Below are 23,569 nucleotides of genomic sequence, written 5' to 3'. Positions count from 1 at the left end.
GCCCGTTTGTTGCAACAGCAAGTAGGCATTTGTTCATTCTTATTTTCAAAGAGTTCTGCTACAGCAGCACCTTAGACAGCACACTTTGACTGTGTGATGGAGGTTAATATGTGCATTTTGCTAATTATGGAAATGTCATAACTTCTCAATCTGCCTACAGTAGCATGAATCTGCCTTTACTTTACCTATGCCATCCTAAAGGAGGACATGTCTATACACAATCAGGAACAACTTACTTTAAAATTACCCTTTTGCTCTGGATGCGGTCTTTATCCTTCAAACTTGGGTCCTCTACTTAGGAGTCCTGTACCGTATTGTTACTGCTCCTAGGACTGCGCTCTTCTGGACACAGATCTCTGATATTGTTCCTGAGATCTGTGTCCAGATGAACTACTTGCTCAGTTTGGGGTCACTGCCCTGAGTAACTCGGAGATCACTGTTGCCTTCACCTTCATATTCTCTAGTTCCTCTCAGCCCTTGGTATTTCTCAAGATTCCTGTGTTCCTAGTTCCTGATGTTGTTATCACTTGTTATACCCACTCATCTATCACTACAGCTGTCGTCCACCATTATAATTGTCCTGTTGGTATCTGGAAGTCCCACAGCATTGGTTATTCTCAACCACCCTAGAGATCATATTCCATTTTGACCTTGCTTTGATTGCTAGCATCCTAGCTCCTTTGTTAAAGGAGATTGCTGTTAGATTGAATGTAACAGCAGTGAGAGTTGACCACAGCTTCATTAATCTCTATAATGTTTTCCTTAAACATAGTTTAATGTTCTCTCGTGGTAAGCTGCTGCACACAGATACTATGAGCTATAACTTAGAGATAATTCAGCCTTTTAAAAACCCAGTTTCTTTATAAAATGAAGCCATTAGTCTGGCTGTCAGTGGACCGTGTAAGTGTCCCCGTGGTCTGACTGCTGTTTCAGCAGCTTTTCAAACTGCTTTTAGGAAGAGAAACTGCTGTGTGGCTCCCTCAGGAAAAGTGCATTATGAAACGATTCCAGTCTTTGGAGATAGCTGCTGGTTAGCTGTGCTCACATTAAGACCAAACCTGTGTGTGTGGCACTGTTGAACAAATATGCTCACACTGGGGTTGGAGCTGTTTTGGGGTTTGTTTGGAATAATAATTTAGTTGTCATTGATTAGAAATAAAAGGTTTTCTGAACAGTGGGATTATTTTTCAGCAGTGTGTTACTGACATTCTGTGAACACCGTAATCTACTCTCGGCAGTGCTTCACAGTGGTTTTAGAGCAGCTAAGTCCTTCTAAGCCCTGTGCTTTTTAACTTCTCAGGGCTTATAAAGACATCCCATGAAGCTTCCTGCTGCGCAGAAGTATTATGGGACTTTAATGAGGTCTTTTCTAGAAAGAAGCCAATCGAGCCGCAGTAATTAATTCTGTATCAAACTAGAAGCGCACCGAGAACAATAAAGAAACCTTTCCTCTGTGTCCAGCACTGATGCATGCAGTTGTGTTTGGCAACGTGACAGCCATCATCCAGAGAATGTACTCGCGCCGCTCGCTTTACCACACCCGCACCAAGGACCTGAAGGACTTCATCAGAGTCCATCGGTTGCCCAAAGCTTTGGAGCAGCGCATGCTGGAGTGTTTCCAAACTATGTGGTCGGTCAACAACGGGATCGACGTTAGTGAGGTGAGAAGCTGCTGTTTATGTTGCACTGCTTTATAGCCTGTTCTCCAGAGTGAAAGCTCAAAGATGCTCTCCACTAAACAGCTTCACTGTTCAGAGGAACCAGAGTTCAGCACTGGACGTCTTGTTGTCTGCTGGAAGTTTTATCTACACCTTGAGTTGAGAACAGGGTCCAGTGTACAGCTTGAGATGAAAGCCTGCTCTGAGAATACAATTAGGTCGAATCATTTCTTGCACAAAAACATTTCTTTGTGGTTTAGCCTCTTATACTCCACAAGAGTGGATTTTAAGTCAAACTGACTGAGGTGCAGACTTTCAGCTTGAAATGAACACAACACGTTTTACATAAACTTTAGTGAGAATTGTTTAAGAATTACAACCATTTTTACGCATTGTCACTGAGAAGTTTGCAAGCTAAGCTCCCAGTTCTTACACTTAAGCGACACTTTAACACGTCGGTGGTAAAGCTGTGAGCTACAGAAACAGAATAGCATAGAGGTCACCAGTGCTTTTAGGTGTCAAATCTGGAACTTTTCTCTGACTTTAATTTTAAGATTTTCTCAATTATAAATAAATCAGGATTATTGGAAGGATCTATTTATATGTTGCAGCTTGAAAAGATTTGCCCAAGGCAAGTAAATATGCTAAAATTAAGTGCCTGATATACCACGAGCAACCCTGAGTAATGTAAAAAAAAAAAAGAGTAGTCCTAGATTATTTCATCATGTCTTACAAGCTTCTCTGATCTTGCATGTGGTTTGAAATGCCCACTGAGTACTTTAAACTCTCTGTGAGGTTATCACATTTTTACATTTGGAGAGGCTCTTCAAGCCTGTGGCAAAGGGTTATTTTTTGTATAAAACTATATGGAAGTAAAGACCAGTGAACTTTCACTTCACAGCTTCTGAAAGACTTCCCAGATGAGCTGAGGGCTGATATCGCCATGCACCTGAACAAGGAGCTGCTCCAGCTGCCTCTGTTTGAGTCAGCCAGCAGGGGCTGCCTGCGTTCCCTCTCCCTCATCATCAAGACCTCCTTCTGCGCTCCAGGGGAGTTCCTCATCCGGCAGGGAGACGCCTTGCAGGCTATCTATTTCGTCTGCTCAGGTTCCATGGAGGTCCTGAAAGACAACACTGTGCTGGCTATCCTAGGTAAGTCAGAGAAACAGTAAAGTTCTCTTAAGCAGAGAACACGATGTCCTGTCAGTGTGTTCCAGGATAACAACATTTCTCAGTCAAGTTGCCAAACTGCAAAAAAAAAAAAAAAGATCACACGGTTACTTAATTAAACTAAAACGTAATTAGGATCTTTGTTGTTTGAAGGAAGGACACAGATCTGAGTGAGAACTACACTGGACACCCTCGGCTCTGACAGACAATTATCTTTGAAACTGAGATTTGGAGGATGTGAGATGATCTGCGGGACATCGTGCTGAATATTAAACGAAGGGGGAGAATGGTTCATTTGAGAATGTGCCGGCTGAATGTGTGCCTGTGTTAATATTAAGTGCTGCTAACGAAGTATGGACTTCAGAGGGGGAAAGAGAGATCATCTCTCAGTTCAGTGATTACAGTTAAAATAATTTCACAGTGCTGGCTCAGACCTGCAGAGCAACCTGGTCTGGAGTGTCTAATGGAAATTAAAATTGATGATGGCGAAAAAGGAGAAGGAAGGCAGGACATAAAACGGGTGTGTGTTTGTGTGTGCGTGTGTGTGTAATATTCAAACAAAGGGGAAGACGAGGCTGAAGGCGAGCTGATAAAGAGCAGCTGTTTATGCTCTGCTGCTTTAAAGAGACGTTTCCAAGCTTGATACAAGCTGAGAGAGTAATGATTTCCCACAGTGTTGATCCTGTGAGCTCGACAGAATAATCTTCTATTTACTGTGAGCAGAGATGAAACAGGTCTTACACTGTATGCACCTATAACCAAACTAATGAATGAATGGATGGATGGATGGATGGATGGATGGATGGATGAGGGTTTTTGTTGGCAGTTTGGCACTTCTGTTTTAATCTTTGTGCTGTCAGTTAATGTAATGAATCTAAGAATCAGATGAGGCTGGAGAACTTTATTCCTTACATGGCAAAATGTAGGAAAAACCTCTGCAGTGAAGGAATCTTGAGGCTCTGTAATGCAACGGAGGGAATTTTGCTGGCAAGGAAGAGAAGCTACAGTTTTCAATAGTTGGTCCAACTGTTACACACATTTATAAATCCCTTTTCTATGCAGCACACATATGCACACAACATATATGATTATGGTTCTGAACAACGACACCAAGCCAGTGTTTGTAGGCAGCATAGTGAAACTCAGTGAGGCCTACCTCGGCCAACGAGTTTGTTCTGTTTGTTACACTGCACTGCCAAAAGTATTCGCTTTTCTACCTTCACACACATATGAACTTTAATGGCATCCTATTTTTGTTCCATAGGGTTTAATGTACCATATTTTTCGGACCATAAGGCGCACCGGATTATAAGGCACATTAAACAAAACAGTCAGATAAGTCAAACTTTACTCAACTCATTCTTCTTGCTTCCTCCACTTCCTCATCTTTTCTCACTGTTGCTCTGCCATCACAGAATCTCTGTGCTGCATCACTGATATGTCACTGAAACACAGACCCGCTCACACACGTGTGTCTCCTACCTGGTCATGTTAAATCCAGAGGTGCATGACAACACCAAAGCACACGCCAGCAGCTGTGTTTCACTCTTCACACAGGTGAGAGCGGCGACCACAAAGCGGCGGTGAGGCATAAACAGAGAGGCACACATACGGTATGCATAATAATGTTGGCTGATGTCTATAACAGGTATAGTCTGTGGCCTATGATAGTGAACATTGTTGGGGTCATTAGTCAAAAAGAAAATAGTTCAGTTACTGGGTAACAGAGCGTAAGATGAATTTTCTGGCTAGAATCCCACACGCTGACACAAATCACTGGGGACAGTTTTAGTGTTTACTATGAATAGCAAAGTTGCAAACCAGCCCAAAGAGCACAGGCTCAAATGCACACTGCAGTTCTACAAGCCTCACGGCTCATCAGATGCTTTGGTTACCTGCAGAAAATCAAGGTTTTGGCTCCTTGGCCATGGGCAGCATGCACTATGGATCTGGGGTTTCTCACTACTAGACTTGAGTTGGCATCTGTCTTTGCACATACTTACACATACTGCTGATGTCAGCAGTGGATAGGTGCCGATTTCCGCTTCACATCCGTGTCTTTTTGTGCAATAAAAATAAAATGAATGATCGTGTCGACCCTCTTCTGAACTTGCAGACCTGCACATGACTTGAACACAAGTGTCTGATTTAATCTCTTTTGGTTACTGAATTCAGTACAGTAATGTGTTACTTGAGCGAGTGGGGATTGCAGTTTTTGTCGCAATTTTTTTTTAGCCATGGAGGTTGGTGTCTGAGAGAAGCGGGTTTTCACAAGACACACAGCTCTTTTGGAAAACATGTTTCTTTCAGCCAGTTTACATGATCAACATAAGTACTTATGAGACTCCAAAATGTTTAGTGGTGATTAAATCGTTGGCAGAGCTTGAACTTTAAACAGCTTGTTTGAACGAGAGGATGAACTGAGGAGCTGCTCAGAAATTGAATTAGCGATTAGTAGGTCCCTTTTAATTTGAAACTATTACACATCCTGACAGTAGCTCAGCTCTGCTGGCGTGTTCAGGAGAGTGACTGGAGCTTCTACTCACACACTTGAGTTATTAACCTCCCACAACAGGGGAGCAGTGACATTTTCCTTGCAAGCCAGTAACACCTCCACCTCAGAGTTTAACTTCTCACAGGCACCTGAAAAGCAAAAACCCTTCAGAATCTCACCGTGATTCGTTTATGGTTCCACGATTTATGTTCGAGAGTGCAACTATCAAGGTTCCCACACATCACAGAAATCTTATAAACATTTGAGAGATTAAAAAAATGATTTGAAGAAGCATGGCAAGTAATAGGCTATCTTGAAATAGGTATGAAGGTGCATCAAAGTTGATTAATGTTGCTGTATGAGCTGTCATGGGTGTTAGTAGCTTTCAAAATATTTTTTGTCAGATGTCTTCACTGACAGCCAAAAGCTGTAATTAGAGCGTGGTGCAGGGTGAATACTGTGGGTGTCTTGGAGCGAATTTTTTCTTACTAGCCACATGCCAGTAAGAAAACATAAGTATGAGCTTGGTATACAGTATTACCTCAGACTCTTCCAAATGAGAAATGTGGTTCGGAAATGTTCTTCAGTCCTTGCTGTTGCGGCCGGTTCTGGGTGTGCTGTGTAGGAAGGCACAAACTCTTTGCCAACAAAGTTGTGACTCTGTGGAAATTGTGAAACAGAATGCAGCAATTGGCAAATGTTTTAAACCCTATTTGTAACTGAGAGAGTGCAGAGAAAACACAACAAATGTTTTTTTGCTGCCAAAACAGTCCTGACCTATTGAGACATGGACTCCACCAGAACGTGTGCTGTTTTATCTGACTGATGGTAGCGACAGGTCCTGTAAGTCCTGTAAGCTGTGAGGGCCCTCATGGATTGTTCGTCCAACACATCCCACAGATGCTTGATTGGAGTGAGATCTAAGGAATTTGGAGGCCATGTCAGCACCTCAAACTCATAGTTATGCTCCTCCTCATTTCTGAACCAGTCTGCTACTTTGTGGCAGGGTGCATTATCCTGCTGAAAGTGGCCACAGCCATCAGGGAGTACCGTTTCTATGAAATGATGTACAGCAGCGGTCCCCAACCTTTTTTGCGGAACGGACCGGTTTAATGTCCGACAATATTTTCATGGACCGGCCTTTGAGGTGTCGCAGATAAATACAGCAAAATAAAATGATACGGCCGAGACAAAAACTGTGGTATTCTGTAAGTATCATAATAAGTTTTAACATTAATGGTGCCTCTAGATGTGCATGCTGTTAGAGTGAAGCCATAACAGGTGCTGGCTTTTTATGCTAAAAACGATTTAGGTTGGAGAGTCCAGCGTCCATGATTTTTCCAGTTGAATTTCAGATTGTGACTAGTCAGCCCACAGAGCGGTTTGGTCCTCACCTCAGTTCACTCTCCACATGTCTAAATGTAGCGCCCAGCACCCGAAGTAATTGTAAAGGATGTAACTGCAAACAAAAGAGCTGAGAAACAAAGTCACACATAAGAAAACACAAAGATGTAACCTTTCTAATACTGTTTGTGTTTGTGCACCAGTGTGTGTGCGCACATGCAGTGTGAGTGCATGTTAGTCTCTGGGGATGTGAAGGCAGAAGCCTAATATTAGACAGGGCTGAATTTGCAGACACAGTGTGGGTGGAAACCCAAATAGTCATGCTCTGCACCTTTACCACAGACATGAATATCACAACCACCAGTGTACCATTACATCCTATGTTTCCAGCTTAATACAATTCACACTTCATTTATTCTTTCATATTCCTTCATTAGGAAAGCACTGAGACTGCTTTTTTCTTTCTTTTTTACTTTAATCTTTTATTTTTTCTGGTCTGTGTGACGTGAAAGCTGCACTGGTGGACTGTTAGTTCATGTCAGTTTAGCAGCTTGCACACGTGCAGTGAGGATGGAAGATCAGACTGATAGGTATGGGCATGAGTTTCTTTAATGCCATTTGCAGTGACAGCCATTCATCCATTTATTTGCTCTTTTGAAGTGTGGAAAGAGCAGAGTCCTGCAAAGTTCACAGAACTCTTTGCACTGGTGGAGCCCATCGTGGTACAGTGTTCTTCCAGGAACTGTTCTGGACCCTGATGGACAATAAAACAGATTAATCTCAAACCCATGGCCGGTCTCACATCATCACGTGTGAAAGTGCAACTGCACACGATAAATTAGAGTCACAGCCACAGACAATTATCAGTCTTATTTTGTTCTGCAGTATGAGGCTGAAAATCCTGAATGATAAACCCACACACCAATTAGCAACAATAGTGTTTCAAGACAGTGCCATACAACTTTATCAGAGCAAGAACATTTTATCCCTAAACAGGAAGCTGCCGGGAAATAACATGACTTAAAGACTAACTAACTAACTCAAAATACTGGGTCAAAATGACCCAGAACTGTTATTCGTCTGCCCTGGTTATAGAATACATTCAGAAAACTGTGCAAAAAATTGTACCTATTGTACCCTCCTGTTTTCAAAACGTTAACTCGATGATTGCATGCATGCAATGCTTTTAGAGGACACCTGTGAATTATATACAGACACTGTGCTAGTCTAGAACAGTGCAGTGACCCACTTACTTCATCTGAAGTCTTGGTGTCATCGTAGTGGGTCATTTTGGTCTGTTGGTCATCACCGAGGCTAATGTTCTTCATCTCGTACTGCTTACGTTAGCCTGAAAATTTGGTCTTCAGTTGACCTTTACTTTGACCATCACACAGAATCACAGCGACTATGGAGCGATGTATTACTTAAAACTGAATTAACAGTATGTGACACCAGTAAAAACATTGACCTTTTATTTCATCACACCCCCATGCTAGACCAAGATGCCTAATTTATTAGATGGCTAGATGGGAGCGAGGGGTAAAATAAGAAGAGGGAAGTATGAGATGTTGATTGAAAACTTGCCTTTAAAAAGATCAAGAGCAAAAGAAAAATCCTACTCAAGGCATCAAATCAACGACGTTGATAAATTGAGCTCCGTTGATAAGCCTTTGTTCCCTGCCCTCATCACTTTCACCTACACTTTTATGACGAGACAGATACATGCACTTAAATGTCACTTGCAAGTGTTTGTCTCCTGCTCAGTTTAACATTTTGCTGCGATTATGAGCCAAAGCGCTCCTTGTCGCTGCTGTCACTCTTGGTCACCCGTCATCTTTGTGACAGCGCATTTGTGCTGAACTGCAGGGGGGATGTGAGTGACGTAAAAAAGACAGCCGGAGCATAAGAAGGGCCCATCGTGCCAAATTAAGAAGCAGCACAGATTTCAGGGTGGGGGCTGCAGATGACAGTTGGATGGTGCCGAGTGCAGAGGCAGCAGGACACCGAGGTGGTTCAAGGTTCAAAGGAGGGCTGGAAGGCCGAGTCCAGTAACTGCTGTCGCTCACGTGGCGTGCGTCGAGCTCTTGCTCGCCCTACCTCTCCCCCTTCCCTCACTCTTTCTCACCCTGCCCCTCCATTTCGTCTCATGCCAGTCTGCAGCCACCCCCACATTGTGTCCCTCTCCACTTCCTCTCACAGCTCTCTTGATTCTTTCGTCTTAGTCCACCTCCGCACTCCATCACCCTTTTTAGGTCCCTGCTCGCCTCTGCCCTTCTCCGCCCCGCCTCCCTCTATTTTGCCTCTGTTCTCTCTCTGCTTGTTTTTCTCTTCAGCCCCCTCTTTCTTTTCTTTGCGTTGTGGCTGTGCAGCCTCGTTCCTTCTTTGTTTGACTTTTTCCCTTCCCCCCCCCCCCCTCCCCATATACTGTGGGGGGTCTTTGTCTGTCTGATGCCTCACAAACACATTTCCATTTTCTTTCTAACATCCAACCATCCAATCCATGCCTTCACTTAGTAATCGATGCAATCTATGCTGCTCATATACATTGTATGGTTGTATGCTAACTGTATATTGTGTAGTTATACACAGGACATGGTAATGTGACCAGTATTGTTATTTCTGACAATTTCTTCTAGTGATTTATTTACAGAGCAGCTTAGAAAAAGGTGACATCTTTGCATTGTGTCTAAAGTCAAAACTCTCCTCCTCACTAGGGTCTCAAATAAATTCTGTCCCAATTAGCCACATGCTAAAAAGCATATTTTTATAAATTAGAGGATGTTTGCTTAATTTAGGTGGTCATACACACGTGTTCACTAGTCTGCTTTCACACACATATGCACACTGGATATATATGATTATGGTTCTTAAACACAGCACAGCACAAAGCCAAGTGTTTGTAGGCAGCATAGTGAAAGTCAGTAAGCCAACCTCAGCCAATGAGTTTGTTCTTCTTGTTACACTGTACTGCCATAACTGCCATAGCTGCAGCTATAACAGCTGTAGCTCCTCGGGGAAGGCTCTCACAAGGTTAAGGAATGCGTTCATGGGGATTTTTGACCATTCTCCCAGAATCACATGCGTGAGGTCAGACACTGGTATTGGATGAGAAAGCCTCGCTCTCAGTCTCCCCTCTAAATGATCCCAAAGGTGTAAGTCACTCATCCATGTCTTTACGGACCTTGCTTTGTGCACTGGTGTACAATCATGTTGGAACAGGAAGAGGCCATCCCCAAACTGTTCCCACAAAGTTGAGAGAATAAAGTTATTCAAAATGTCTTGGTATGCTTCTTTTCACTGAAACTCTGAGCCCAGCTCCTAATAATAATAATAATAATGGATTGGATTTATATAGCGCTTTTCAAGGCACCCAAAGCGCTTTACAATACCACTATTCATTCACTCTCACATTCATACACTGGTGGAGGCAGCTACGGTTGTAGCCACAGCTGCCCTGGGGCAGACTGACAGAAGCGAGGCTGCCATATCGCACCATCGGCCCCTCTGGCCAACACCAGTAGGCGGCAGAGATGGGCAGTAACGCGTAACGCTAATCCCGTAGGAACGCTGCGTTACTGCGTTACTAAAACTGTGATTTTTTGCGAGAATGTCTCACGACAGTGACGTAAGTGAGTGCGCTGTTGGTGACAACAGCTGTGTGCAGATCAACAATGGATCACATATCGATTGTGGGAGAGAGTATGAGCGTGCAGCGTTTAAAGCGTGGAAGTACTGACCTTACTTTGAGTTTGATTCCATAAAAAGTGACAAAAACATTACCGTCCATTAGCGAAAAAAACCCCTAAACTTCCAAGCAAGCACCGAGTGCGCTACGACGTAATCGGAAACTCACAGAGAAACTCGCGGATTCTTCAACTGACCGCGGCACACCTGCACCAGGGTAAACCTCCGCCTACCGCAGTCCTGCTTTACAGGTGAAAATAGAGCAACAGGACCGCTGAGTCTTTGACTTTATTTATTTTCTGCTGTGTTTTACTTGCATCTATTTGAAAGACTGAGTGTAAACACAAAAAATATTTTATTTTATGTGCTGGAATGTGTAGAAAATAGGTTTAAATGTTAAACTAATTTATTCAAGTCAGAGAATGTTGCATATAATTACATTTTTGCTTGATGCATAAAGTTAAAAGATTAAAACTGATAAAACAAGTTAAAAAAAAGAGACTTTTCCATTTGATTACATTTTGTATGATGGATTATGCAGAAAAAGTAGAATTGGGCTGACAGATCTATCGCTTTATCACCTCTTCAGGTTGTAAATCGTGTTTTTAAACAGTAACTAAGTAACTAAGTAATTAATTACTTTTGAAAATAAGTAATCAGTAAAGTAACGGGATTACTTTTGGGGGGGAGTAATCAGTAATTAGTTACTGATTACTTTTTTCAAGTAACTTGACCAACACTGGTAGGCGGTAGGGTAAAGTGTCTTGCCCAAGGACACAACGACCAGGACAGAGAGCCCGGGGATCGAAAAACAAGCACACCATATAATCCCCCTCCATCAAACTGTACACTTGGCACAATGCAGTCAGACAAGTACCGTTCTCCTGGCAACTGCCAAACCTGGACTAGGCCTAGACCTTCCAATTAGTAGATTGCTTGAATCTACTAATTCGGTCCTTGGCTGCTCTTCTCTGCTAAGGCTGTACAGTATGTTTCATAAGAAACCAATTGTGTCAAGGCAGCACAGGCTACTAGTGTGCTAATATATGGTAAAGCTTACCAAAGTAAGTTACACTGTGCTGCTTTATGCAGGTGGTGTTGGTTTATATAAATTGAAGGGACCAGGGTTTGCAGGTACATTAGACATATGCAAACACATGTTCCCACGCTGCTGCTGAGATGACTTCACAGGTCCAAGTCTTTAATCTTCTGTCTTTGATGATGTGCTGCTCAGAACGTCAGTGTGTGAAGCTTAATGGCTCATGATGTTCTCTCAGGTGTTGACAGCTAGTGAGAATAGGCTGCCTCTAAACAGCTGCTTCAAAGACAGGTATCTGTGCATCACTCACTTTGTCATCCCCCTCCCCAGGTAAAGGAGATCTAATTGGCTCAGACTCCCTGACGAAGGAACAAGTGATCAAAACCAACGCTAATGTCAAGGCCCTTACTTACTGTGACCTGCAGTATATCAGCCTCAAGGGTCTCCGAGAGGTTCTCCGACTTTACCCTGAGTATGCCCAGAAGTTCATCAGCGAGATACAACATGACCTGACTTACAATCTACGAGAGGGCCACGGGGCTGATGTGAGTACCTGTAGTAGATTCATGATGGACTTACTGTTTATGCGCGTTTGTCAGTGAACTTGTGAATGTTTTTGTTAGTCTACTGCACATTTAAAAATAAGTACACTTGAGCTGAATTTGAATTTCAAATGGAGTAGAGTTCACCTCTGTGGTCATTAAACAGCTGCAAATACTGACCAGAAATGATCTATAAAAGACCCACAATCTAAAAGCACATACTTCTTTATTTGTGTAAAGATCTAAGATTATATATGGATATCTATGAAAATTAAAATAATTATACTTTTGACCTAATTTATGACCTTGTAACACCTTCACTGATAGTTTTACTAGTAACTTACTAGTTTTAAGTCTTGTTCAATACATCATATAGTTCATTTAGTAAATTATGAAACAGGATATTCTTTACACCTTATGACCTTTCAATCTACAAGCTGTTACAAGTCATTCTCAGTCCGATTTATTATGGACTGTATATAAGATAAATGTTTACATCCATCAGTGGTGGCTGTAGCTCAGGAGGTCAAGCCGGTCATCTACTAATCGGAAGGTTGGTAGTTTGATCCGTGGCTCCTCTAGTCTGCATGCCATAGTAGGCCAAGATACTGACGTGTTTATCGCATCATAACCAACTTCTTCCAGAGTGTGCCTTTTGTTCCATCCCCCTTCCCTTCACCCCCAACTGGTCATGGCAGATGGCTGCCTCATCCTTGGCTTGGTTCTGCTCGATGGCTTCCTGTTAAAAGGGAGTTTTTCCTTCCCGTTATCACCAAGTGCTTGCTCAAAAGATTTCTCTGTATTATCGTGGGGTCTCTACTTTACAACATAACCCATCTTGAGGTGACTGTTGTTGTGACTTGGTGCTGTATAAAAAAATTAAATTAAATTTGAATTAATCAGAGTATGAATGTGTGTGAATATTAGGTAGAAAGCACTTGCTTGTGTGAATGAGACATGCAGTAGAAAGTGCTTTAAGTGCTCAGGTAGAGTAGAATAGTGTCTGTGTGTGTGTGTACTGTGACCTGGTTATGTAGTGCTATATCTATACAACCAATCTAGTTACCATTTACCAAAATGTTCCTGTAAGAAAGGCAGATGCACGTGCAGATGGCATAAGGCTAGTCTGTGAATAGTGCACATTCATAGATTTAAATAGGAACAGTTGTAATTAAACAGCCCACCAGATTAGTCACAACATTAAATGTGCAGACTGACAGTCCAATGAGGAACATTTATGAGTAACCTGAGGAGATAATCACCTTAACCAGGGTCACATGAATGATTAGAACAGAACAGAAATATCCTTTATTGTCCCTCATTGGGGAAATTCACGTATTCCAAGTGAGCAGGTGTACATATAAGGTATACATGAGCATTCTACCACCACTACTTTAAAATACCCAGATGTGTGCACACACACTCTGACAACCCCAGCCATGAAAGGCATTTTCCCTGCTTCCATCAACACACACACTGCGTTTGGCTGGTGCTGCAGCAGCAGCGGATGGAGGAAAAAAAGTGTAGGGACAAAAATAGCTTAGTGTTGCTGTTTGAAGTTGTCCTGTTACTAAAAATAGAGCAGGAGGGGAGCACGGGCTCTCCCTGACTGGCTGTCCCCCCATAGCTGCTGCTAAGATTGGATCCTGCTTAATATAAATAGCTCTGCCAGCTGAGTAAAAGAAAGGGAGGAGGAGGAGAAAGAAAGATGAAGGGGGGGATTTGGTTAGCTTGTTTTCTCTTCTGCTCTTACTCTCTGCTACTCTACTGCAGTGCAGTTTGCTTCTCCAGGGATCAACACACTTACTGCAGAGTGTGAACATGTTGGTGTGTGACTAGAGGATGTATTATTCTAGATGCACAATCTGCTGTGCATATCTTAGTTCTGGGTTACAGATGTCCATCCTGGTTATTAGTGTGAAAAAAAAAACATTCTAGTATGTGCAGCCAAGGAGGGGAATTTGCATAAGTATCCAAGACAAAACTGGTGAAAAATGGAAGATAAAGCCTGCAGACATTCAGCAGCCTCTTCCTCACTTAAGTAGTATTTCAATCTACAAACTTATATGATGAATGACGGTGTTCAAAAATCAAAGACGTGCTGGGGGGATGAAGAAAGGGTTTATGAAGCAAGAAAGATGAGAAAGAGTCTCCATTGCATAAATGATAGTTCACTGCTGATTCACTGGTTGCAGACTAACTGTCATGACCCCCCAGAGCCTTGGGCGAAAAAATGCGATGTGCATGACCAGCCAGAGCACAGCACGCACAGAACTGTGCTGCTGAAAAGACATATTGGAACAAGTTTTTAACTCTATGGCCATTCTCACAGGGGACCAACTTGCTTATCCTTGCCCTTGAGAGCACATATGAGTTACTATACATGCATCAGCTTCCATGCTTCCAAATCTCTGCCCCCAGCCCCGAACCAGCCGCACACATGATGCAAACTCCCCCACACTCTCGCACACAGTTGAGCAAGAGGATGGCGGCACGCGGCAAGCGCACACTTATCACGCCCCCGCATCGCAGAGCAGTTCCTTGGTGTGCTCCGGAGCTGGGAGCTAAGAATAGAACAGGAAAGCTAAAAATAAATTACAGTGGCACGGGTATGGAAGGGGGGAGCTGGCTGAGTGGAGGGCACTGGGGACAGAGGAGGGGAAAAAGGGAGGATGCTGAGCAGGCAGGGAAGGAGGGGAGGAGGGGAGAGTGCAGAGGGGAAAGGGAAAGCACAGGGGTGTTGGCTCAAATACATTCATAACTCACTGCACCAGGCGTTGTGTGCTAGAGCATGGGTGATGTCATTATTTTGAAGCCTGTACAGGTGAAACTGCTGGTTTAATAAACTAGCAGCGCTGCTACGCTCATTCTGACCTTGAGTGAGGAGGCTTGGGACTGTAACTGTCAGAGGAGTGTGTGTGTGTGTGTGTGTGTGTGTGTGTGTGTGTGTGTGTGTGTGTGTGTGTGTGTGTGATGAGGGGTGGGAAAAGTGAGATGCAGCGATCTGTATTAAATGTAGCATGACAGACTCCTTTTTGGAGTCTGGCAAAGACAAAGAGACAAACAGATTCTCAAAAACAAAAATGAGAAATAATTGGCATTCAGCCGTTCACCATAAGCCTCTGCACATCTCTTTCAGATTGTTCCCTCACATGTCTGCATCTGACACAATCACTCAAGGGTGACTGTGGCACACAGTGTGAAGTCCTCATTAAAAGCTGCTTGTGATGTCAGCAATCAAGAATTTAAACCCATCTCAATACTACTAAAGCGAGAACCTTAAAAGCAAATCTGAAATATGCCTTCTGTGCACCTTTATTTGGAATAAAAAGAAAGCCACCCATACATCAAATGGTGAATGGTCTGGTTCGTATAATAGTGCCGTTCTATAATATGTGTCATTCACACAAGCCCTTTTTCTACTTAAGAGCTTTCTTTTTATTTAACATTCACACTTCAACGGATGCATTAGAGTGCAAATCTAGGTTCTCTACCTTGACCAAGGTTACTGTGGCATGCAGACTAGGCCAGCCAGGAATCAAACCAACCACCTTCCAATAAGTAAATGACCTCCTGAGCTACAGCCACCTCTGAGTGAAACAGACTATCAAGCAAAAAGCCAGAAAAAAACATAACCATTATATACATTATAAACAATCAATTGATTTGCATGTCATTGAATGAAATAAATATATGATGCCCAAACAAAACATGACTTAGTACTTGATGAGAAACCTTTGTTAGCAAGCACAGCAGTCAGACGTTTCTTGTAGTTGGGATTTTGGCACGCTTTACAGAAGCTCCTGGCTGCTGACTGTTCCTGACTGCCTTTACATCATTAACAAGCTCCTCCTGTGTAGCTTTGGGCTGATCCACCACCTTCCTCGTGTTCATCATCATGAGGCAAGATCTTACATAGATCTCCAGATTGAGGGCGATTGATGGTCATTTTATATTTCTTCCATGTCCGAATAATCATACCAAAGGTGTCACCTTAGTTCTTTGAAGGTTCTTTGGTCTTGCCCATGGTGGTTTAGAAGTTGGAATGGAAGAAAAAGATTGTTTGAACAGGTGTGCTTTATACACATAATGAGTCGAGATCAGGTGTGAGTATCTGTAGTTGACTGATGGAGTGTAATCTGTATGCCAAATAGGCACACAGCCAATCTGTGTGAGCCAGCCATCAAATACAACTCCGTTAATAACGTTTATGTAATGTTGTTCACATTAAACATGCGCAAAGTTTCATATATATTGAGGGCAGTGTGTGTACAGGTAAACATGATGTAAGGAGGTGACATGGCTCTCAAAGAATCTTGAATTAAAAGAGAAGGTTATCCTGCTCAGAACAGCCAATCAACAGTCAAAATGGAAATTAGCCAGTGCCGCACTGATACAGCCGAGGTTCCCACCGTTTTTTGAAAACTGTAATCTTATGAAGCGTTGTGTATCCAGGATCCAGAAAGTGACCACTGAATTTAAACTTACAGCTATAAAAATAACAAACTAACCACCAGAATCTGATCAGAGACGCTGGTCAAGTTGGTGATTTGCTTCGAGAGTCGCTTCTTAAAAGCACACATCTTCTCACTGAGCATAAAGCTCGGGCTTCAGGCTACTCTGGATTTGAATTATGGTAATAAGCGCAGATATCCCTGATGTTGGGTACACATAGACCTGTCTGTGAGCCCAACAGCCCCACCCACCTTCTTTTAAAAACATTTTCTTTCTTTTTTGTGAAGAAATCAAAGGAAGGTGGCTTAAAAATGGAGGAAAGGCTTGTTGCAGACAGGAGGAACTGAGAGGCTGCACAAGAGGCCATGTATAAGAAATCAGGGTTAGCTTGAACTGTGAATGCAAAGCTATTCCAGATTAAAGTTTAAGAGTGTGTGTACAGGTCGCAACGTATACTAGAGGAATAAATAGCAGGCATCTAATAAGACCTGCAGAGCACGTCCTGCATTCAGTTACCTCTGGAAGAGAAGGAGCTCAAAAGTCTTCAAAAGAAAGAATATGCTGCTAATCAAACAATACCCTGAATGTTAAAAACATATTTACAGATTTACAGAACTTGTGTTTGCCTGCCATCCACTGGTTCAAGCTTGTAACTGCCTTTACAATCATTGTAAAGGCAGTTACTAATGCTATGGTGATAAAAGAAATCCAGCAGGTGTGCGGGCTGATCCCGCTCATCCCATTTTAGTATCCAAGCTCCTCCTCTCTTTCTTTCAGGTGGATTGGGAGAGCAACGGTGGCTTGGTGAAGAAGCTGCCGTCCATCCGCGAGGATGAGGAGGGTGATGAGGAGCAGAGCTCCGTGTCCCGAGCTCCTCGCTCCCCGCTGCATCTCAGCAGGGGCCTCAGCTCGCCCCTGCGCTCCCCTCTCCTGCCGCCTCGGCCTTTCCGTGCTCCCTCCGACCACTCGCGCCCTTCCACCCTGCAGATACCAGTTGTGAGCTTGAGTGGTGCACCACCTGAACTCAGCCCCAGGTAAAACACACAGACACACATAGTGTGAAACTGAAGATTGATTCAAAACATCATAGTCAGAGAAGAGCAATTGAACCACTAGATTACAGTGCTGGTGAATCACATGGGGCTCGGCTACTGTTGGAAGGCATGTAGGTTCTCACACACTGCAATGCACTAATGTGCATGCGTGCAGAGCAAACATGCCTATGTGTATGCAGAGATGTCTCACGACCTCACTGTGTGCAGTGTTGTGTGATGCAAAGCTGCTGATGAAGGACTTTTTCCATGTTTGTGTTAAAAGATCCAAACAGTACTAACGGAGCTTTCAGCCCTTTTAGCTTCACCTGATTACATTCCTCTTACATGCTCTCTCTCTCATGTGTAATCTCTGCACAGATTTGTGGACGGCATTGAAACAGAGAACAATTCCACCACAACACAGAAGTTTGAGTTCAGCCCCAGCCTGTCACCTGCCCCTCCGCCCTCACCGTACGCAGGTAGCACACCTACAGCCGCACACATTGGAGTACTTTTTCAGAACAGTACATTTTATCCGGAGGCCTAATCCTTCTGCATGTGTGTTGCCCGTAGGGATCCGTGAGCACTCTGAGATCAAGCAGAGTGTGTCTAAACTGACTGAGGAGGTGAGTGCTGACTTGACACTGATGATAATTGCATGTGTTCACTTCTGCCCCGGGGGTCTAATGTTTTCCTCAGCAGCAGAGGTTTGATTTTTCTGTTAGTCAGCTGGATGTTTCGCAAACGACACGAGCAGGTCATGGCTGGAAAAACATACAAATAAAATCCTGACGTTACGAATGCTGGCCCAAAGTGTCTAATGATATTTTAAAAATTATATTTAAAAGAGTTAGTAGTTTATTTCATTACTACCTGTAATTTATTGCAGATTACTTGTATTTGTTTAATTGTTTACTAAATGTTTGAGGTGTGAAATAAACCTCAATGGAGCAAAATATGGGTGTGTGTGGTTGGAGGATGTGTTTGTGCGTGCATGTGCGCGCGTGGAGAGGGGGGGGGTGAACATTTTTCTTGTAAAACAAAGGGGGGCCCAGCAAAAAAAGTTTGGGAACCACTGCTCTATGTGATAAATCACCAGATTAACAATTTTCTGCAGAATTCATCTTTTACCTTATTTGTAACAGTGTTGCATTTTGCAGTTATAATATGTTCTTTATAGATTTTTATACATTAATTTATCACAAAGAAGGTCTGGCTGTGTTGAACTTCATACATAGTATACTTCTCTGGGCTCTTAAAATGCTGAGTTTTTTGTTTCATAACTTCAACTATGATAACAAACTCTCACTCACTGGCAGGTTTTAATCAACAAACCCTGAGTCTCTCTCTAAAGTTTCCCCTCTTGCTCCACCTGAACCATTCATGAAGTTAGTTAGACATTTGTTTGCTTTGTTTTGTACTTAAAATGCACAATTTTTATTATCCAGTTGTTAAATATAAGGACAAGACAGAGACCATGATTACATCACAGATTTATTATCAGCTCAGAATAAAATCTCCATCTTTGTAACTCTTTGACTGTGTTGACAGGAATGCATTTGTCAGACTGTCAGCCAGCTTCTCTGGAACGTTTACTGTATGTTACTATAGCAGCCACCATTTAAATCAAACAAGCGTCACACACATAACACACTGATCATGTGGTCCACCTGCACTGAATCATTTGGCGTGTTGTAATCAGTCCCTGATGGAAAAATGTCAGTCTCTAAAACAGACTCTAAAACTGAACTAAATGTATGATAAAGGGACTTTTAAAATGTAACCTGCATGATGAATGTTATGTAGTACCTAATTATGTTTTATGCAAACAAGGATTAAAGGATTGTTTGATATTTTTCAACCATGGTGCTGAATTGTCATACCGAATTTGCATGAACTGTTCTTCTGGTTTTCCAGCGTTAATACGATCTCTCTCTTCACCTCACAGATGAACGGTCTGTCTAAACAAGTTTCCAAGCTCAGTCAGGAGCTGCAGGAAATGACACGCCTGCTCAAGCCCCTCCTCCAAATGGCACCACAGCCAGTCCTGATGACCATGATGCCAAATTTAACATCACCTCCCAGTAGTGCCAGCCAGCTGTCATCAAGCCCTTGCCCCGGGGCGCCACCCCCTTCCACAGTTTTTTCCCACCAGAGACCTGACACTCATTCCCTGTTAGACAGCAGAGACACAGAGAGTGCAGATTTGCCAGGATGCCTTCTCCCAACTCCTCACTCACCAAAAAGGCCTAATTCAACTCCTTCAGCATTAGCAGAGCCCAAGCCCCCAGGGGCCAATAGCCAAGGGTCTGCTGACTCCAACCATCAGTCGCCAGAGGAAGGATTTCCAGAGGGGCGCGTGGACTCCCGAAGACTCCGTGCCTCCTCCAGTAATGGGATATTTTTCCCCTCGCTGCAGGACCAACCTCCTCTGGCCTCTCGCACCCCTTCACCTTCACTCTCCTTCTCCATGTCTCTCTCTTCCTCATCATCTTTTTCCCCATGCCAAGGACCTCACCTCTCCCGACCTGGCAGTTGTGCCAGCAGAGGCCCGCTCATCCCACCTGCCTCTCAGGACACTCACCCTCCCCTGTCCTCTCACTTTTCAGCTCCACCATCGCTCACATCCTCCCCTGGAAGTCATCGGCTGAGGCCTTCCCCTTCCGTGCCAGTCGTGTCCCCTAACATCTCTGTCCATCCCTCCAGTCTTTCTCTGCCCTTGTCTTTGGAAGCTGCAAACGCAAGGAGAAGAGATAACCAGACTCCATCTTGGTGCAACTCACAGCGACACTACCGAGGGGCAAGACCCGTTTCTCACCCCCAGGAGCTGGAGATGCAGGAGCGGGGACGACACCTGGAAGAGGAGAAGTCCTCCTCAGAGCACATCAGTTTCATTGATGAAGAGGAGCCAGCATTATGAACGGCCTGTGCAAAAGATGTCATTCAAGTAGCAGGAAAGATGTAGGACAAGAGTTTAAAGAGGTCAGAGCAAGTGCAAGGTAAAGACAACAAACACAGGGAACAGAAAGCTGGTCCATTTCACACAGAAAGACATTTGTCAGGCAGGAGATGCCAGACGGACAGACAGGTAAACACAAAATACAGTGTGAAGGAATGCTTTCCTCTACAGATCAACCACAGAATTACAATAGCACAAACAGTCTTATAGCATCAATGATCCAGTAGCATGAGTCAAACACTGCAGAGCCAGAGCACATCTATTTATCTCTCCACCCTGATGAAGCTCTATCGCTTTTTAATCCTAGTAGGTCTCCTCTTCAAAGGGCAGGCACAAGCACATGCATCTCGGCAGGAAACGCGTCTTTACCCAAACTAGATAATCCAAGCCAACTGCACTGGGACTAAGAATGTAAGCCCTTCAGTGGTCTCAGTCACCTCACCTGGAAGGTTCCTTTGCTTCATCAATGGGATTATTTTTTGGGGGAATGCAGTTATCTGCCCCTGGACTGGTTAAAAAAATACAGCTTTTTATCGAATAACCTCAGACTAAATGGTTCTACAAAGTGTTTTTTACAATGTTTCTTATTGCCCCCTTTCTCACACACACACACACACACACACACACACACACACACTAATGACAGCAGAACTGTCATTAGTGTGGCGCCCACACTGCATTTGGGAACAACTTGGGGATTCAGTGTCTTCACCAAGAAAACCTGGTGATTTGTTTGCAGCCTGTTTTATCACCTAAGCCACAGGTGAGCCAAGAATCGATTACATGCCCATTACACACATTCACAAAGAAGATGTTGAGCTTGGTTTTAACTCAGGAATGCAAACTTGTCACATCCTGTAAAAAAACAAAACAAAAAAACTGACATTCTGAATCCACAGACAGTATAAAAGATCGATGCAGCCACTGTGACCTTATCCCCAGGTTTGTGAAGTCCTGCTTTGAAGCCTTGAGATGAGTCGTCATCTCGGCTTTTGGGAACTGAACTTAACAAGCAAGTGGCAGTTCTGACTGTGAAACCACGTGCTCACTGACTTGTCAAGCTAGCCCAGGGAATCCTATTGACTCTTAGAATGACCACAATTTCTAAAAAGTTCTTTATAGAATTATTACTTTTATACAATTTATATAAAAGTATTAATGTAGAGTCTTTACCTTACAATACAGAGGGCCTTGAGGTTCACAGAGTTCAAGCATGATTATCATTTTCTGACACTAGCACCAAAAGTCTGCGCAACCACAGCTATCGCCCCATGGTGGCCATTAGAAAGAATGCAGGTTTAGGTTTTCTTCTGCGTTAGCGTCATTTCTCATACCGTCCACGTCTGAATTCAGAATAGATCTATTGCGTGATTCGTGTAGATCCAAAGAAGGTGGTTGGTGTTTGCCTTCAAGGTTTTCTGCCAGAAAGATTGTACCTTACTCCAAACCCTTCGATCAGGAACTAACTGAATCAAAGAAGGATTCTGCAAGTCACATCCTTTTTCGTTCATAGAAAGATCCAGAGGATCATTTTTTTTTCATATAATAATAATAGATTACTATGTAGTCAAAGTACTACTGTATACTGTGTCCATAAAGACTAAATACAAACCAGAATGTAAGTGTTAAAATGAACAACCTAACCACTGCTTGTTAACGCAAATATCTAGTCAACCAATCACATGGCAGCAACTCGATGCATTTAGACATGCAGACCTGCTGAATTTCAGACTATTTCAGAAACTGTTGATCCACTGGGACTTCCCCACGTTTACAGAGAATGGCAAGAAAGAGACGACTGCGTGAAAAACTGTTCTCGATGCAAGAGTTCACAGAAGAATGGCCAGACTGCTTCAATCTGATAGAATCAATCTGCACAATACATGAAACCGTGAAGCAGGTGCAGAAGATTACTCCTGTCAGCCAAGAACAGGAAACTGATTCTATAATTCCCAAAAGCTCACCAAAATTGGATAGCAGAAGATTAAAAAAAGTTGCCTGGTCTCTTGTCTAACAGTAAAACTTGACAATGGCTGAATAATGTTTCTTCTGTTGGCTGCTGAAGAGAAGAGGTCTTCCAGAACACTTTAAGTATAGTTATTTAACTGAAATGGACCGATATTATAACAGTTGCCTCTATATGGACAAAATGAAAATCAGTTCTATTAAAATCGCCCACAACACAAGGAATGCATGCACTGGAAAAATAGACTACTAGTTTGGATAAACATAATGTGGTTTAGGAGGGGTAACCATTCAAAAGATAGCTAGTTTAAGGGAGGGAGGGGGTCTAAAGCAGATTGTGTCAGACAATTATCAACTGACCTCCACCAGTATAAGATAAACCAGTCTCATTCTACATTATAAATCATCCTGTGCTACTCTAATAGAATCCAAGAACTTTATTACAGATACTATCTGGTTGCATTTCAGAATAAAATAAGCGGAGAGCTTTGCACTGCTGGTTAAGCAGATTGAGGCCGGTGTAGGAACTCTGAGAACTTTGAAAAGACAGATTCGTGGACAAAGGTGTAGGGAAAAGTTAACATCAAACATTCCCCGTGTCACTGCTCATCAGCATCATGATGCTGTTCACAAGCAGCCTATCAGCTCATATCTCAAGCAGGCTACTTTCATTCTAGGGTGTGGACATCCTTACATCAACTATAATCAACCTAATCTTAAAGTTAGCAGTCATAATGTTCATCTTTTGGGGAAGGGGCTGTCTTTCTGGGGAATTCTTGTCACATTGTTTCACTCTCGATGAGTTTGCATCCACATTTTCTTTCCAGATCAAAAGAATTTGAGCACAGTTCCGATCGGTCACTTTGGAAAAGTGTAGGCGAGTGTTTGGATTGTATGCCAAAGAGAGAAGACAGATTTGTGGACAAAGTGTAGGGAAAAGCTAATATCAAACACTACCCCTGTATCACTGTTCATCATTATGATGACTGTTGACAACCAGCCTATCAGATTGTATATCGAACTCCCACATCACCCCTGAGCTTTAGCCATTAGCCATTCGTGCCTTCTCCATACAGACATTGATTTCCCTAAAGTTCTTCACCTGTCGATTACAGGCAAACATCTGGATCGAAATTTACACAGAAAGCCATCATCTATGGGGAACACTTGCACCTTTATCTAAAACGTATTGTATTTATTTATTTAATACGGCTGTGTATGTATTT

General features: G+C 43.0%; 1 protein-coding gene across 1 annotated transcript in view; it reads left to right on the top strand.

Annotated features, from left to right (window-relative positions):
- Positions 1 to 22,496, top strand: part of kcnh3 (potassium voltage-gated channel, subfamily H (eag-related), member 3) — a 180,663-nt gene extending 158,167 nt beyond the window's left edge. The window contains exons 9-15 of the mRNA XM_014410478.3: positions 1,462 to 1,661; positions 2,560 to 2,809; positions 11,719 to 11,933; positions 17,163 to 17,419; positions 17,798 to 17,898; positions 17,993 to 18,045; positions 19,368 to 22,496. Coding sequence (XP_014265964.3) covers positions 1,462 to 1,661; positions 2,560 to 2,809; positions 11,719 to 11,933; positions 17,163 to 17,419; positions 17,798 to 17,898; positions 17,993 to 18,045; positions 19,368 to 20,339 — 2,048 coding nt within the window. The 3' untranslated portion in view covers positions 20,340 to 22,496. The remainder of the gene's footprint in view (positions 1 to 1,461; positions 1,662 to 2,559; positions 2,810 to 11,718; positions 11,934 to 17,162; positions 17,420 to 17,797; positions 17,899 to 17,992; positions 18,046 to 19,367) is intronic.
- The last annotated feature ends 1,073 nt before the right edge of the window (positions 22,497 to 23,569 follow it).

The sequence above is a fragment of the Maylandia zebra genome, linkage group LG16 (assembly GCF_041146795.1).
Source record: "Maylandia zebra isolate NMK-2024a linkage group LG16, Mzebra_GT3a, whole genome shotgun sequence".
NCBI lineage: Eukaryota > Metazoa > Chordata > Actinopteri > Cichliformes > Cichlidae > Maylandia > Maylandia zebra.
The sequence above is the reverse complement of the archived record's forward strand: the minus strand, read 5'-3'. Positions and strand labels throughout refer to the sequence as shown.